Source organism: Stenella coeruleoalba (genome assembly GCF_951394435.1).
Source record: "Stenella coeruleoalba genome assembly, chromosome: 5".
In the NCBI taxonomy this organism is placed as follows: domain Eukaryota; kingdom Metazoa; phylum Chordata; class Mammalia; order Artiodactyla; family Delphinidae; genus Stenella; species Stenella coeruleoalba.
The window spans coordinates 67,647,756-67,666,861 of NC_137150.1; the positions used below are offsets into that span (position 1 = coordinate 67,647,756).

Below are 19,106 nucleotides of genomic sequence, written 5' to 3' on the forward strand. Positions count from 1 at the left end.
TTCTGGCACTATTCATTCTTGGTAACATTTTAGTCTGAAAAACTGTTTAGTATTTCTGGTGGTGCACATCTGCTGGTGACAAATTCTCTCAGCTTTGTTTTAATCTGAAAGTATCTTATTTCATCTTAATTTTTATATTTCAACACTTTATTAAGGAAGTTTTCAAATACATGGAAGATTTGAAAGAATTATACAATGAACAATCATATATCCTACCTAGATTCTATCATTTTGCTGTCTTTGCTTTATCACATATCTATCCATCTATCCATTCCTGTATGCATACAGTAATGTATCTTATTTTTGATGCCTTTAAAGTAGTTACAGACATGAGTAAAAGTTATCACCTAAACCTTTAAGCATCTTATATTATCCAAATTTTAATATTTATTTACATTTCTTTTGATTTTTTTTTGAGGTGAAGCTTGTATAGAGTGACAGATTGCAAAACACAAATGTACAATTTGACGATTTTTAAGAAATGCGTATATATGTATGTGTGTAACCTAAAATCAAGATATAGAATGTTATCACCATAGATAATAACCTTTCATTCCTTCTCCTTATCAGTCAATCCCTGCTACTCCTACCTCCCCCACCACTGGCAAGGCAATGTTCTGATTTTCCTTATCAGAATAGATTATTTTTTCCTCTTCTAGAACTTAGTGTACCTAGACCTATACAGAATGCACTCTTGTATAAAGCTTCTTTCATTCAGAAAATATTCTTAATATTCATGCCGTTGTATCAGTCATTAGCTCCTTCTGTTTGCCAAGGAGTGTTTTTTTTAAAAGAATATATCACAGCTTATTTATTCATTCTCTGGGTGGAGGACATTTGGGTTGTTCACAATTTTGAATAGAGCTTCTGTTAATATTCTTATCCAAGTCTCTTTATGGACTTTTATTTTTACTTCTCTGATCTGAATATCTACTGTGGAATTACTGGCTTAGTTTTATCAGAAACTGTCAGACGTTTCTTCCCAAGTGGTAGTATCATTCTGCACTCTCACCAACAGTGTATTCACATTTTTGCCATTTGGTGTTGTTAATCTTAGTTTTAGCCATCTTGGTGAGTTCGTGGTGGTAGCTCACTGCAGTTTGTATTTTTCATGTCACTGATGACTAAGATACTGCGTACATTTTCATGTGCTTATTAGTCATTGGTATCTTCTTTTGTGATATGACTATTCAAATATTTTGTTCATTTTATAAGTGAGTTGTTTGTGTTTTCATTATTGATCTTAGCAGTTCTTTTTTCTATCCTGGATACCAGTTCTTTGTCAGATAGATGCTTTGCAAATACCTTCTCCCAGTCTGTGTCTTGCCAATTCCTTTCTTCATTGGTATATTTTAGTGAACAAAGGTTATTACTCTTGATGAGGTGCAATTTATTAATGTTTTCTTTAATGGTATTGTGTTCTGTGTTCTAAGAAATACCCCCAAGTCATCAAGCTTCATCTTTTTTTTTGGGGGGGGGGTCTATGATCCATCTCCAATTATTATTATTTTTAATGTATTTTGTGAGGTAGGAATTGAAGTTTAATCCTGTGTTATATGGATATCCAGTTCCAGCACAACTTGTTGGAAAGATTTTTATTTCCTCATTATGTTGCTCTGGTGCCTTTCACTGCATACGTAACTTTAGGTTGGAAGTGTTCTTTTTCTTTTTATTCTTTCAGCCCTTTGAAAGTGCAATTCCATTGTCTTATGGCTAACATTATTTCTAATATGAATCAGGCAGGGTTTTCTTGTTATTTTTTAATCATGTTTCCCTTTGTGTACACCCTCTCTCTTTTTCTTTGGCAGGTTTTAAGATTTTCTCTTCTTCATTGTTTTTCAAAACTTACATCATGATACACTTTGCTGTAGTTTTATTTGTATATATCTTCTTTAAGGTTCTTTATACTTCTCAGTTCTGTGAGTATATTTTTTATTTAATTTGAAAAAACCAGCCATTATTTCTTCAAGTATGTTTTGCTCATTTTTTCATTTATTCATCCTTTCCTTTTCTTCTAGTACTTGTTATATTTAGGATAGACCCCTCAGCGTTGTCCCACACGTCACTGAGGTTCTCGTTATTTTTTTTTTCATCCTTTTTTCACTCTGTATTTCACTTAGGATGGTTTCTGCTGACTATTTCTTTCTTGATATCTAATCTGCAGTGTTTTTAATTTCAGGATTTTCTTTTTCAGTTTTTGAATTTATATTTCTCCATCAAAATGTCTGTACTGATATTTCCTATTTGCTCTTATAATGTTCACGGTCTTTTTTTAAATTCAACAGATATATTTATAATACTCATTTTAAAGTATTTATCTCCTAATTCCACATGATAGCCATTTTTATTGGCTATCTTTCTTCTGATTATGGGTCCTTTTTTTTTGGCTTTCTTTCTGTCTAGTTGTGTTTTTTTTATTTAATCCTATACTGGACATTATAGATGGTACACTATTGACTGTCTGAATTTTATAAATGCCTGTTAATTTTTGTTCTAGCAGGTAGTTAATTTACTTGCATAACATCTTGCTTATTTGAAGCATCTTGCTTATCTTTCTAGAGTAGGTCCAAACTAGGCTTCTCTCTAAGTCTAGATTGGACCTATTTCTAAGGCATATACTATCTGGGGTCTCTACTTAATACTTGGGGAGCTAAATAAAGTTTCTTCAGTCTGGGTGGTCTTAACTCAAGTGTCTCTCAGCCCTGTATGTGCTCCTAAGTTGTTCAGTTCCCAACTCTTTAGCAGTCATTTCTTCCCTGGTGGTTTTTCTTTCACTGGTAGCTCTTCCTTGCCTGACTCTGAGAAGTGTCACCCTTTGTATTTTTCCAAAGACTTGTGGATTTCTAGAGCTCTTTGTCTACATAGTTTTCTTCCCTCCAGTACCCAGGTCTACAAATGCAGTAGTCATGAACTCTACTTTTGGTTTCCTCGCTCAGTGTAAATACTGTGTGTCTGTGTCACAGTCCCCAAGGTGCCATTAGGCAAAAAGCCAGGGAGATCATGAGCTTACCTTTTTGTATCCTATCTCTCACAGATCACACTTGTACACAACCAGTTGTCCAAATTTGAAAGGTTGTTATTTTAGATATTATGGAGAGAAGGCTACCCCAATCACTTCTCTAAGATCAGAAGCTGAAGTCGAAAATGCACAAATTTTAACACACTATGATAGCCAAACAAATCAGATGGTTAGCTGGAAATCTGGGCTCTGGAGCCTGCCATTACTATAGAATTGCAAAAGGGATGGAGGGAATTCTGATTCAGAGAGTAACAGCAGAGCAAATCGCTAAATTTTACTCCCTCCTGAATCAGATTATCAGTGAGATCAAAGATAGAAGCAGTTTAGGAGTCCAATTTGGTCAAATTACATCACCCCTTTTGATTGGAAACCCTTTGGTCTGGGATTGCTCAGAGGATCAATGTGGGGCAGACAGAAAATGTGGACTAAGGGTCATACTTTCCCTACAAACCGGCAAAGCTGTATATGAAAGCTTTTTAGAGCACTTCCTGAATGTGATTCAAACCATTTAGGAATTCAGACTTGCGAATTATTTATCTTAAGAGTTCCATTAGTTAAATAACATTAGGAGCTTCTTGATATCATCAAGATGGTCCAACAAAATACAATCTGTAAATATGACACATATAATTGTATGACACAAAATTAAAAAGCTCTACTAGAAATAAAATAGGCAGTAGTAAAATGAATGTGGCAGAGGGAAAGCCATGAGTATAATTTATCTCTTGATCGCTAAGCAAGGTAACTATTGATATTTAAAACAAAATCCATTTCAGGTTAGTGCATCCACTGACCTCTTTTATTTTTCCTTATTGTGAAATGTCCACCCAGAGGGAGCCAAAATAACTGAGCAAATAATGAAGATGACAGTGGGAATTAACCCAGTATGTTGTTAACATGTACTCAGAAATACCAAGGACACAGCAATTTTCATGCCAGCTACTCAGATTGATCTTAGTAAATTCTCATCCACTGCACTGACACAGCTTCTGGCATTTTATCATGGGAATTTTCTTATTTTAAAGCACCATTGTTCATGGGATGAGTACAAGAGTATCTAATAATTCTGCACTGCTGAGTCCTAGGCTGTATCTGCATCAGAATTAGTAGCCATAATGTAGGATAATGAACTCAAAACTTAATGATTATTCCCTTTAATAAGAGAACTTCAGACTCCACTCCAGGCTGCTCAACATTTTCCCCTTAGAATAGCTACCTGTTTTAAAAGGGATTTTTCCACTAGTGTATGATCAATAATTGAACTTCATTGTAGTGTTGTGCAAAGATCTCTGAACTTTGGAGTCAGGAAGGCTTGATAACAATCCCAGCTTTGAAGAAAATTTTTCTATGCCTAGTCCTGGCAAATACTTAACACCTATGATGTTCAGATGCTCAAAGGGGCCTTTTCTCACCACCATACCAGATATACCTCTCCTGCCCCAACCCCTCCCCTAGGTCACTCCATCACATTATCCTGGTTTATTTCCTTTATAACACTGATCACTGTCTAAAAGTAACTATCTTATTTATTTATTTCCACATTTACTTCCCTGCATTAGACTATTAGCCCTAAGAGGGCAGAGACCCTTTCTGTCTTATCTACCATTATAACCTCGACAGCTTCTAGCAAATAGTAGATATCAGTAAGTAATTGTCAAATCAACTAATACATAATTTAAGCCATTTCTGCTTCAGATACAGTAAATATTTTATTCCATCTCAAACTCTTTAGTTTCATTTTCACAAGCTAATAAAACAGCCAAATGAAGTTACTAATACATAGTATATATAGTACTAGATTTATTTTAAATATTCCAAAAGTGTGTAGTGTTATATCAAGAGATGCTTATTCAGATCCTAGAAATTCTCGGGATAAGATGGACGAAGAAGACATAGTCTCTACCTAGAGGACTGTAAATGTATAGTTTAATGGGGAGTGAGAAACGGTGGAGAAGCAGGCTTGTGGAATGTGTATCCTAGTAATGTAGACCTGATAGATACTTTCAGGGCCAAGCATACTCAGCATTTGGTGGATACCCTCATTTTCTGCTCAATGATAATAAGATTTTTGAGGCCTATTGTCAAATATAAAGAAAAAGGAATTAAATTTCTTCCATATGGCACTGGACAAGAGGAGGAAATTAAGACTGTTATAAACACATTAAAATGTTTTCTCAATTCAACTGCTCCAGCAATTAAAATTCTACCAATATCATGGGCTGGTCCAGGTAAGAGATGCACAAACAGAGGATGGAGTTACTTTTCAAAAGTATTTTTGAGGAGATTCAGTTTGTGAGTTTAATTGGATGAGCTTTTAAATTCTTCTCAATGATAAGATGCTGTTTTAATTTGTATATCATCAAATTCTATTCAAATCATCTAATAATTAAAAAAACACCTTCTATGCCAGTTTCTGGAAACAAAAAGATAAATATGCCACAGTCTAGTATTAAAACATAGTGCTTAACCTCTACCATGTTATCTTGTTCACACATGTAAGTCAGGTTCATGGCTCAGCTGCTTGGCGTACACAGCTATTTACAGGATGATGGGTCACCGCAATCACCACGTACAAATCAGTTTGTTTCTTTGTTGTTCATTCCAATGCTAGCTCCAAGATACACAGTGGAACTGGCGTGTGGTTTTGGAGCCACAGTCCTACTGGTGGTGATTCTCATTGTTGTCTACCATGTTTACTGGCTAGAGATGGTCCTATTTTACCGGGCTCATTTTGGAACGGATGAAACCATTTTAGGTGAGTAATGAAAGTTTGTTGTAAATCTCCCTACTGTCATCTTTAGAAAACATGTTGGCTTGATAAAACCTAGGTTAATTGGAAGATGTAATTAGACTACCTTTTGTTTCAGCCCTTGCTATTGAAAATCTTCCTAATGCATATTATTCTGCTTTCTTGGGTCAATATGTGATTTAGTTTAGATCAGCACTATTCAAATAGAAATATAATGCAAGCCACATATGTAATTTAATATTTTTCTAGTGGTCACATAAGGAAAAGTAAAAGAAAAAGTGAAAATAATTTTAATAATATATCTTATCTAATTTAATATATTCCAAATACTATCATTTTAGCTTGTAATTACTATTAAGCTAATAGAGATATTTTAGTCTTATTTTTGGTACTAAAAATCTTCAAAATTCAGTATGTATTGTATTTTACACATATAGCATATCTCAATTCAGACCAACTGCATTTCAAGGGCTCAATAACCACTTGTGGCTTGTGGCTACTGTACTGGACCCTGCATGTCCACACGCTTTGTAACCACAGGTGATCCATGTACCAGAACCATCACATGGGAGCTTACTAAAAGGAGAATCTAAAGCCTACTCTGAATCAGAAGCTATATTTCAACAGTATCCCGAAATGATTCATATATATACATTAAAGTTTAAGGAGCACTGTTCTAGTGCATATGTGCCTGGTGACAAGAATGAAACATTTAACCCATAGATTCTTAGACCCATCCCATAAAGATTCTCATTGAGTGGGTTTGTGGAAGAGACACAGAACCTGTATTTTTAATGAGAGGTGATTTTTATAATTAGGCAATTTTGAGAAAGATTGATTCATTGAATCTAGGTATATTTTTAATTGTAGATATTTTCAGGTGTACATAATTTAGACAGTTTCTCAAGGTTTTGCTCAATTTATAATTCTAACATATTAGTGAGTGACATACTAGGACAGGAACTAGAAATTTTCTGCATGCTATTATTGCCAGCACATATGACTGAGTATTTGCTTCCTGATTCTGTTAATTCATAGTTGAATGAGCCAAACCTCACTCATTCTCCACTACAAAATCTGAACTCAGTGATATGAGAGGAGAAGACACATCAGATGAAATTTTCAATTACACCTTAAAATAGTCATTTTGCCCGGAGACCTGTCACAGGTGGGAAATCATACTGAAATCTGTCAGCTAATTTATATAAGTAAAAAATGAAAATGTCAAATATTCAAAAGTTCGATTTCAGAAAAAAATGCAATACTATTGAGGAACATTCCTAATTTATATTGGATCTGTGTTTTCTGTTTTTTAATTTTTGCTAGATGGGAAGGAATATGATATTTATGTATCCTATGCAAGGAATGCTGAAGAAGAAGAATTTGTATTACTGACCCTCCGTGGAGTCTTGGAGAATGAATTTGGATACAAGCTGTGCATCTTTGACCGAGACAGTCTGCCTGGGGGAAGTAGGTATTTCAGATGAATATAGGTGATGCTACACTTAAAGGCAGAGAAGATCCTTAGCTTTGGGTCATGTACAAGAGTCATGGTACAGCTCTATGTTGGCATCTTTGGACATTTAAATGTCCAATGCTTTGATGTAATAGACAGACTCTAGGAATAAATCTACATTGTAAGATGTAGACTATGAGTACAGTTTATGGTATTAAAATATTTTCCCAGGTAAGCTTTAAAAACTTAGTGTCAAAAAAGTGTAGATGCATGGTGGATTAGCGCTCTAAGTACCACAGCTTTAAACATTTTGTTTAGTCACATTTAGATTTTTAGAAGGTTTAGCTAATATGCATTAATCTGCCTCTAATTTTTTCGTAAAGACTGAGTTTAAACAAAACACTTTTATAAAGACTGAGGTTTACTCAATTTTACTAAAAATGAGGTGCAGAAGAGAGTGCATGGAATCCTTCTTTATATTACTTACTGATAGGAAGTAGAATGTTTCCCTGTGGCATTTGCTAATATCCTTTTCTTCACCCTTGTTTTCTGGTAAACCAGTGCTACTCAAATCCCCCCTTTCCTTGTGTCTGTTTCTTCCTTTCTATCAGATTACACATTTGAGATAAGCTTAACATTTTACAAAGGCCAGTATATTCTAATAGGTTTTTAAAAAGTTAGAAATGCTGAATGATTTTAAATAAAAGTATACCTCTAATTTTCAGATCCAAACAGTAACACATAAAGTGATTGATAGTACATTTGAGTCTGTTTTATAAATGCACTCCTAAGTAATACTCCTAAACCCATTGTTAAACTCCATACTGGTAAAAATGCATGTAATGTCTCTAATCTTTACAACAAACTAATTTATTTTCTCCCCCTAAAATCCCGTTTAATCACTTAACATGTTTTTTAAGGTTACATTGGTAATTAAGATAAAGAATAGACATTAATGTTTATTCTTATTTTGAATTAGCTGGATCACTTACTGTATCTCCCCATTCATCACCCAAAAGTCCATCAATGCTTCTGTTCTACAGCAGATGTCTCTTTCAGTATAATTTTGCCAGGAAATGGTGACTTGACTATATAGTTAAAGGATAAATTCCACTCATTTTAAGGCATAAAATCCTAAATAATTTATTTATCTATTTATTCATTCATACAGCCATTCAACAGATATTTACGACTGTGTGAAAAGTTATATAAAGATACATAGTAGAACAACAATGTAAGACCCTCCAGTAGGGATTGATAGTTCTTTGAAGAATTCAGGTTCTACATAATTACTCTGGCATCTTGCTTTTGCCGGTTGATCCTTGTGGTCTTTTGCATTCTCCCTGCTGTTCTCACTCAGTCCCCTTTGCCTCTGGGTCTCTCTCCCTGCTTACACACAGTCAGCCTCCAGGAATACTGCTTGGAGTAGGCAATTACTTATTCCTGGATTCTCCTCTAGGCTGCACATGCTATTTTAATTGCAAATCTTTCCCCACTGCCTCTGTACCTGCGAAGATTAAGGTGCAAAATGACAGCTTAGGGGAGTATTGTAAGCCATGAAATAGCTTTCCATAACACTGGTGCATTCCCTGGAGTCGGCTTCTATCTGAACCCCAGGTAAAGGATTATTCAGTCCTTGATAAGCAACCTCAAGGAGATAGATTATTCCCAAGAATTTAGTGATAGGAATTAATCAGAGCCCTTGACAACAGAATAAAATTACACTGCACTTCCATTTTCCCTGTGTTTTCTTCTTCTTTTTGGACATGAGGAAAGCATTTGCCTGTTAGCGAAGGCACACACATCAGCTGGCAGCTGCCGAAACACATGGCTTCACAGTAATGATAGGAGTTTAAAGAGAAAGATTCAGGGACTAATTTAGACTCCAGAACAGAGCAGAATAGAAAGCTGAGCTGAGAATGTGTTACCAGCCAAAATGCCATTCAGTTGACTAGATTTTCTTAATTTCCTATTCCAATGACATAGTGATACTAGTCTGAGTCGGGGAGGTGTCTGGCAATAGAGAGAGAGTTTCAAAAAATGAAGAGTTCTACTCTTGCTGTCCTGTGTTAGTGAAAAATGAACTTCTATGACTTTGACTCTATAATGTATATTTTTTGAATGCTTACTGGCACTAGAGAGTTAATACATGGGTGTCTTTGGGGAAAAAGGGCTCAGGAGCTGATTTTGCTGGGCCACGACATGTAACACGGTTTGAAGAAATTGATTTCAGTACAACCCACTCATCCTTCACGTCCCGAATAATGCTTTTGAAGACCAAGGTCATAGAAATACATTTTGGCTTTAGGCTTGTTTAGAACTCTTTTGGGGTTGGAATATGTACATATAGATTCTGTTCCCCGGAGGAGAGTGACATTTTGTGAACAGAGTGATTGGGACTAAGGACTAAGTGTTCTTCGTAAAAAGTTTCACCTCAGTTCTCAGTCTGTTACCCTAATTTCTTTTCACTTGCTCCTCAAGCCCTGTACCTTGGGGGAGTTCTTGGCCAACACTAATCCCCATGGTGTTTTCTTTCCCAGTTGTCACAGACGAGACCTTGAGCTTCATTCAGAAAAGCAGACGCCTCCTGGTTGTCCTAAGCCCCAACTACGTGCTCCAGGGAACCCAAGCCCTCCTGGAGCTCAAGGCTGGCCTAGAAAACATGGCCTCTCAGGGCAACATCAACGTCATTTTAGTACAGTACAAAGCTGTGAAGGAAACGAAGGTGAAAGAGCTGAAGAGGGCTAAGACGGTGCTCACGGTCATTAAATGGAAAGGGGAGAAATCCAAATATCCGCAGGGCAGATTTTGGAAGCAGCTGCAGGTGGCCATGCCAGTGAAGAAAATTTCCAGGTGGTCTAGAAGTGGCGAGCAGGGTCTCTCCTATTCATCCTTGAAAAATGTATGAAAGGGCCAGTGAAAGGGGTAAAAATATCCAAGGGTACTCCAGGAAGGAAGAATTCCCCCTTCTTTATTCCCAATTGATTGCTTCATGGACAGAAAAAAATTCTATGGAAGCCTCCCCATAGAGATAAATTCAGGGTGACTGTAGGAAGAGCTGTTCTGCTTCCTCAGGCAATAGTAAGGCTTAGAATGCTAGTGCCACCTCCTGTCACCAGCGTCTGATGTCACTATGTTCTTTGCAAAGACCTGGTTGATGCGAATTTCCCCTTCTGCATCCTGCATTCCTACCCCTACTCATCTCTATCCTCTCTCTCTCTCTTTTGAAATAATCTTAACATTATGGGGCAGCCTTTGCTGTGGATTTAAAGACCCCTTAAAGATGAGTCATCTGTTAACAGGGTCATTATGAGTTTCCAAGTATAGTTTTCTTTTTCTTTTATTTTTACTCATCCATTAAAAAGGTAATCAGGGCCTAAATTTATTTTAGCTAAGGATAAAAACTCTTTTGCTCATTCAGCTGTATCAGACACCCTCATAGCAAGACTGACAGCACTTAGGACGATACAAAGCAGAGTAACTGAAAATGTTCCTTAGACAGCAATTGGTTTAGAGGGCTTGCCTGAATTGTCTCCTACTATGCAACCCATGTCCTCTATCTCAGGTAATTGATATCATATTTGTCAACTTGAAAAATGTATAGTAATTTTTATTAAACTCCCGATTATCTGTAGGTTGACCCATACTTATCATTCCATCTCCCTACCTACTGCATCTTGTGTCAGTCATTGGGAGTTTGCAGGTGGTTCCTCACTTGGTTCAGTCAGATAGGAAGCTTCTCTTAATGGTGCTAATACCAAGTAAAATAACAGCAAAAAGCTTTTAGGGCCTTTTCTGTCTTATGAGAAAAGCACAGAACAGGGTGTTTGTCAATTTGTCTTTTAATCTCAACCTTGCTAATGTGAATATTAGGAAAGTCATTTCTCATTTGTTTCTGTCTCCTCATTGTAAAGTGTGAAAGTTAGACTTAGTGACCTTGAGAGTGCTTTTAGCATGAATATTCTAAGAGCATTAACTGGACCCCAAGCATTTTTCACATTTTATTCACTGGTACAGTTAATACACTCACTCCAAACAAGTCAGTCTGAATAGTCACTGTTAATGAAACATGTTTTAGTTTGTTTTAAGTAAAGTTTTACTGTTCTTAAGACTTGGAAAAGTGAAAACTAAGTCCAGAGTTTACAGAGTGGTGAATATCTATGTTACATATAGAGTTTTAAAAACATATGTATGTATATACACACAAGAATTATATATGTATATATATTGCATATATATATACACATGAATTACATATATATACATATATACATACATGAATTGTATATATTATATATATAAATATATATATATACATACTCACACTATATATACACATACAGACATATGACTTTAAATAGTCATTGGCACAATATTAAGAATTACTGGAACTCTTATCCAATTTTTAAATTACCTTCTTTACTGTAATATTTTTGTGTCAGTGTTTTCTGTACATTAATATTTGTGAATTTACAGCTCACAGAGTGGTAGTTGTTGTTAGCTTTTGCTCTCCCTAAATTAGTATAAATAACTTACTACTGCCACAGTTGATCTGGGTGCAACGGAATCTCTTGTGCACAGAGCTTCCACGGTCACTGCTAAGCAGTAGTCAGCCCTCTGGCATTAACTGATCATTTACTATGTTCTGAGCACACACACTTAGAAGGTAAGCTATATTAATCTTAGTGCTCAACTACTGGAGAGATAAATCTCTATTTGGACTGTTAAGTAATACAGGAAAAGAAAATAAAAATACCTATAAATAAGACTGGGTATCCTATGAAAAATGAGAATTCATAATTTAAGGAGATCCTTATCTTAGTAGTATGAATGTTGATAAGCAATTCTAAAACTATCTACTACATTTGTGTCCTCCTGAGGTATTAAAGTCTATTTAATAAATCATTTTTCTACAGAGGAGTTAACGATTATTTTAAATTAAAAAAAACCTTCATGAATCATTGACCATAAGCCTATGGTATGGGGTCACTCTTAGATCTAACTTTTTTAGCCTTATTAATGCTTTACTTTATTAGAAACCACAATTACTCCTCTTATTAACCGTTCACTCACAAGACCAGAGGAGAGCTGACTTCAGATAAGATTTGAATATCAATTCTAGGATGAATTTTAGGTAAATGAAGGACAGCCCCATTACCAAGGGGCTGTTCTCTTTGCCAATGCTGCATTCTTTTTGCACTTTTGGATTTTATATTTACCCCAAATGCTGTTTGGTACCCCTAGAAACTTCTTGTCCTATTTATATTCCTGTATTTGGTACTGAAATTTTCCAAATGCTAAAATCTAAAGCAACTCAAATCTAAATGATATGTCTCATATTAAGATAATTCTGTTTCAAGATTTTTTTGTTTTATGTCCCAGAAGATGCCCAATACAGATTATCTGAGTGAGATGGAGAAACATAGTTTAGAGAACAAGAAGAAATCGCTCTCTAATGTTAAAAATAAAAGTATCTAATGTTAAAAAGAAAAACCTTAACGGTTTTAGATATATGATATAAAGACCTTCTGCACCCGTTAACAAAAAACCATGATATATAGAGTGTCTAATTACACAGTCATATAAAATTATTTAATATTTTTCTGCGTTGTAATTTAGATGATTCCCTAGGAGTCTAATAAACTAGGACTTCATTGTATTGGGGAACAAGAGCATTACTCCACTTGTTAATTATCTATTTTCTTTCCATAGGTTTTCATATATTATCTTTTTTATTTTATTCATAAACTTTTGTATTTTCCATTTTCCAATGATTTGTAAATTTGTTTATTTTAAAAATAAACCATTTATTTTAAGCTTTGAATTTTATTTTGTGCATGTGTTTTATGTCTTTATTTTCATGTTTGGGCATAAGAAATGAGAATACAAAAATTAATTATACACTTAGAAAAAGAAATGTTATGAGACATTAATTTTCTCTTTCTGAGAAAAATCTGAGAAAACCGGGAACTTCAACTCAAGAACATTTTTTTTTACATGTGAGTAAATGAGTTACTTAATTAAAATGGGTTGATCTAGTATACCAGACATGTGTGTGTATGTGTGTGTGTGTGTGTATGTGTGTATGTATCTGTGTGTGTGTGTGTGGATTGAGAAAGAGAGAGAGAATCAGAGGGAGAGAGAGAGAGAGAAGGAGAGAGAGAGAGATGGGGAATAGAGACAGAGAATAACGGAGAGACAGAGAGAGAGAGGAGAGAGTTTTAAAATAAAGACACAAGCCTATTCCTTTTTTGTTCAACTTGAAACTTGGGCAGTTTACAGTAATCTCTTACCTTTTATAGGTTTTAATACAACCCTAAGGCAGTTGCTTTGAAAGGAGATCAATTAACTAATGCTTTGCCGTTAGTTAATAGGTGATAATTGGAATCAAATATGCATTTCTATCACAAATTTCAAACAAATCAGTGATAAATATTTGGAAAGGCATTTTCTTTTGAGTTAATATTAAGTCTGTAGTGACAGGAAAGATTTCTTGCTCTTTTAAAAAATATCTTGTTCATTTATTCCAAGATTATTTATTGGATCTCTATAATTGAGCTGGTTAGCTTAGTAAAAATTTTCCTACTGAAGAATTTCCCAGCTTCAAACCAGTCTCCAAAGAGTAGACTTAAGATCAATGGATTCAAGTTACAAGAAAACAATTTCTACTCATTTAAGAAGCAACTGTAAAGCAAAGCTAAACAATAATGTATTTCACAGTCTTTGGAGATATTAGCCCCACCGCCATTACTAGAGATGTACAAGCAGAGATTTGATGGATATTATTGAGATTTTGTAAAGGGTTTTTTTGCACTCTATAAGTAATGATGATCCTGAAGTTGCTTCCAACTTTGAAAATGACTTACTGGAACACAGTGGTGACTATTTTCAGTATCAGCAGTTTCAATATCAATAGTTTGGATATGATGGCTACCTGGCTATTACTGACCCTATTAAAACTTTTAAGATGTATTTTTCAGTCACTCACTGAAGTTACTAAGTCTTTGACACAAGTAAACTTGCAGTATAACAGAAGAGACATGTTCAGCAACTTGTCTATTTCTCTGTTTCTACTCAAGGGATATGAGGTATTTTTAGCATGGGCTAACAGATTAAGTATTCCAGTAGTATTTTTTAAACTGAATAGACAGAATTTTAAAAATTAAAATACACATTTTAAGATGGTTCTGTAAAGTTACCATTAGAATCAATCATTAGTCTATACATTATTTTTATATGTTCTTTATGTATTATTTTTATTGTTATAAACAATATATAATATTGTTATTAACTATAATAATGTTATTCAATTTTGTATTATTATTATTGAATAATAATTGAATCAAGGTGATTAATTCAAAAGTGCACCATGCACTAGATATTTACCTATAGGTATCAATGAATTGTCTAACAGTCCTACAATTCTGCTCTCATTATGTGCATTTTATAGATGGATGAACTCAAACTTTTATAGATATTACAATAAATGATTATACTATTAAGATAAAATATTAAGATAAATGGAGAAACCAATATTTGAATTCAGATTCATCTTCCGAATTAGGTGCCCCCATTTTTTTTATCTGTACTTCAAGTTTTAAGAGAGAGAGAAAGAGGTTTGCTACTCTTTCATACACCAGTAAACTAGACAAAGAACAAATTTACAGCCCTAGTTTTCTTTTGGTTTTCTTTCTACTTTCAAGTTAATACCAAGGAGATTACAACTTTTACACGCCGGAGTGTTCTGGAACAGTGAAGAGCTCTAGATCAGAAACTGTGACTTCAAAACCAATTTAGTTACGACACCAGAAAACTGATCTTATCCATCTACAACCACACCTCAGTTTTGTTTTGTTTTTTGAGCCAAACAGAATAAACGACCTAATTTAAGATGCCCTCGCCAAATAATACTCAGCATTAAAAAATAGTAATAATTAACATCCTCAAATATGAAGTTTGACAATATGGAAGATAATAAAATAGGCCATAAAGGAGGCAGTTTCCTTCAAAGTACTATGTGAATACCCCTAGGTATAGCCCAACCCTTATCTGAGAAGCATATCCTATATCCATTCCTCAATGTCTGGAATTCCACAATTCATATTTGGGTTTTTTTTTTGGTTTTTTTTTTAGCATTACCCTCTCTCAAATGCAAATCCTCCATTTTCAGGGTGAGGTACCAAAATTAAAAACAAACAAAAAAAGCCATAGGCTTTAAAGACAATTTTCTTGAGAGGATCTAAGACAATGTTTTATTTTCAACAGTGGTACCATCATTGGACAGAGCAAACATTTTTCTAAAGTGACTATTTTGAAGTGAAACACCCACACCCACACTCACTCACACTCCCCCCACACACAATTTGAGTGCACATGTTCCTTTTGTTGAAAAACTATCCATGTTATCTAAGGGTTATATCATATTTATCATGATACAGGAGAAACAGTAGAGTTCCTACCCTTACATTCTCAGATTTGTGAAAGGCAGCAACATAAAACTCTGAGTAGCACCAGAGAGGACAAAGGAGTTACCAAGACACACACACACACACACACACACGCACGCACGCGCGCGCGCGCGCGCGCGGGCTTTGAAGATAAGTGAAAATTTAGATTTATCTTTTAAGAGTGCAACAAAAATTGTCTAAAACACTTAATGCTCTTGATAAAACCAGTCAAAAGTTCTTAAACATTGAGCATGTTTCATTTGATTTTCCTTCAAATTCATGTTAAGTTCATCAACTGGAAATAAATAATCTTGTAAAGAGCACAGTTCCTTCATTCCCTGTCAAATTCATGATCCAATTCACTGAAAACTTCCAGCTTGTCTTCACAGGCTGAAAAGTTTCTCTGTCAGTGTTTTACCCCTGGCCTCAAAAGCATAGGTACTCAACCTCATGGTCTGTCCACAGTACCTGTTTTCAGAGTTGTCAATGGCTGCCATTTATAAATTTGGAATGCCTTTCCTTTAGAAAATCACATTGTTTAAGCTCCTAAGTCTCACAGTGAGTTAAGCACTCCATTTATCTCAAGAACTTTCCAGTGAGTTCTGTCCAAATTCACCTCAATAACTATTAGAATTGAATGCTTCATGCAAGGTCTCAACTTATTACCTGATTTTTAACAGTCATTTTTGTCATCACTGTTGACCCTTTAATTGATTTCCAGGCCAATCCTTCACACATACACACAAGAAAAAAAGAAAGAGTATTTTGGTTGACAACATGGTCGATACTATGAACTGTCTGCTATATCCAAACATTTTAAGTAGCAAGAACTATAACTCTGTGGATCTTAGGAGGTAATAATGCCCTATTGACCTTTGCTGATAAGACTGTGTCTGGAGCATTATGTTCAGTCCTGTTCAGGGTACTATTTTTAGGAGACACTTATATATACTGAATATTATTAAGAGAAAAATTATAAAAGTGGGGAAGAGACTTGATACTGCATCATATGGAGAATAACATAAAATTCATGAAGTCATTTAATCTAGAGAAGAGAAGAAAATACAATGAGATCACAAGAATTATGAAATATTTCAGATATTTTAAAATGTCAGATCCAAGACCACTGGACAAAAGTGGAAGGAATTTCAAAACAAGAAATTATTTACCAACGGAGCTGAAATTAGCTGCTTTTAGAGGTGGTTAATTCCTCATCCTTAAAGGTAGCAGATACTTTGCAACCATTGATAACAGTAGTGTAGATGAGATTCCTTACCTGGGTAGATTATTTAACACTTAGATCTTATATTCTCAAGTGTTCATTGCCTGTCCTTTGCAGGATTGTCAACAATGAACTGAAACCTATATAAGTTTTCACTAGGCATTGTCCTATCTTTCCATTTTCCTATAGATACAGTGGAAGCAGTTTTTGACTTCATTCAAAGGAGCCGGAGGATGATTGTTGTCCTGAGCCCAGATTATGTGACAGAAAAGAGCATCAGCATGCTGGAGTTCAAACTGGGTGTCATGTGTCAGAACTCCATTGCCACCAAGCTCATTGTGGTTGAGTATCGTCCCCTTGAGCATCCACACCCAAGCATCCTGCAGCTGAAAGAGTCTGTGTCTTTTGTGAGCTGGAAGGGAGAAAAGTCTAAACATTCTGGTTCTAAATTCTGGAAGGCCTTGCGATTGGCTCTTCCCCTGAGAAGTCTGAGTGCCAGCTCTGGCTGGAATGAGAGCTGCTCTTCCCAGTCTGACATCAGTCTGGACCATGTTCAAAGGAGGAGAAGTCGTTTGAAAGAGCCCCCAGAACTCCAGAGCTCAGGGAGGGCTGCAGATGCCTCTCCAGCTCCAGACACGATGTCCAAGCACAGAGGGAAGCCCTCTGCAGCCTGTCGCTGCTGTGTCACCTACTGTGAAGGAGAGAGTCAGCTTAGGAGCAAAAGCCGGGCAGAGATTCATACCCAGCCCCAGTGGGAGACACACCTCTGTAAGCCTGTTCCCCAAGAGTCAGAAACTCAATGGATACAAAATGGCACCAGATTGGAACCCCCTGCTCCCCAGATCTCTGCCCTTGCTCTTCACCATTTCACGGATTTATCCAACAACAATGACTTTTATATCCTATAATTACTGTGTGGTGGGGGGTGGCTGCTATTTCTACCAGCCCATTTTGTTTCATGAACCTATGGGAATAATTGACATTTTTATCATCTAATGGACTATCAGATTGTGTCCCCTTTATTGATTTTTAAAAACTATTTATTTCTAGGAGACAAAAGATCCGAAGGACCCGAATCCAGACTTATTGCCTCTAACGGCCTCAGAAGAGCACACTCTTCTTGGGCCCTAGAAGGTCAGTATGTGCAAGTTGCCTAAAGTCTGATCCTCTCTCTTGCCCAATGGTTTTCAATGGAGCAAAGAATTTTATTGTGTTTCCTCTGAGTTTGTTGACCAACCTCATGTTATAAGTCAGTCAGGTGTACTTGGGCTATGACACTTACAGGGTATGTGTATCTTGAGCGAGCATTATGGAAAGAAATTGGTTTTGATGGAAGCTGTAGGACTAAGCTCAACAGAAAACCTACAGCACATTTTCCCAGGAAGAACCAAATACTCCTACGCAGGGATACATGGTGTCCTCTGTCTCACTGTAAACTAGTGTTCTCTAAACTGCCTAAAGTTGTTAGCATCAATAAAGTTATATTTTTATGTGATTTCATTTGTACTAACAAATTTTTACCTCTCTCTCTCCCTTTTACCTTTTATGGCTTTTAAATTCATATCTGAAGAGAATTCCCTTTAAGGAAATTGAAATTTGGTTTGGGTACTAGGAAAACTGAGATGTCTCTTTAGTTTCTTTCTAATATGTATAAAAGTGATCCGAGAAAGACCAAAAGAGAGTAAGAAAATGTCTCAAAGGAAAAGGAGGTTTATACAAAAATATCATTATATTTTTAGAAATGACACCTGAAAAATTCAGTACCGTTAAGGGTTTAGGGTAGACTTTGGTATACCAATCCCTTCTTCTCATTCAGAATTCTGAGAATAGTCAATTCAAGTGCCTACAAGGATCAAAAGTAAGAAAAAAGAGAAAAGGGGGCCAGATATAAGTATAATACAATGCTCTCCATCTAGTACCCATGTGTATAGGGAAATAGGTATAGATAAGTATTTCTTTAAACATTTTAACACAATCATAAAAGGCACATGGCATTTGATTTCCAAGTCAGGGAGATAATAGAGATGATTAAGCCTGGAGGCAATTGAAGAGTATATATTTCTTTAAAAGGGAGCATCCTCTACTCAGCTCCACTAGATTGCTGTCACTGATTTAGCCCCAGTATTGGAAGATTGTCCAGTTTTTCAAAAGAATCTAAAAATCAAGATTTTTATGTAATCTGTCAATTATGGAATGACCTTTACTTAAAAAAA

At 35.5% G+C, this 19,106-nt stretch overlaps 1 protein-coding gene across 2 annotated transcripts in view; it reads left to right on the forward strand.

The window, feature by feature from the left end:
- The window catches only part of IL1RAP (interleukin 1 receptor accessory protein), a gene marked incomplete at its 3' end in the record, with an annotated part of 124,319 nt that extends 106,518 nt beyond the window's left edge, over positions 1 to 17,801 (forward strand). Inside the window, exons 9-11 of one of the 2 annotated variants that reach the window (XM_079922782.1) lie at positions 5,631 to 5,774; positions 7,095 to 7,238; positions 17,083 to 17,801. In XM_079922782.1, coding sequence (XP_079778908.1) covers positions 5,631 to 5,774; positions 7,095 to 7,238; positions 17,083 to 17,801 — 1,007 coding nt within the window. Of the gene's footprint in view, positions 1 to 5,630; positions 5,775 to 7,094; positions 7,239 to 9,764; positions 13,042 to 17,082 lie in introns of those variants that run through there. The other variant, XM_079922783.1, reaches the window with a different exon arrangement.
- Between the last annotated feature and the right edge of the window lie 1,305 nt (positions 17,802 to 19,106).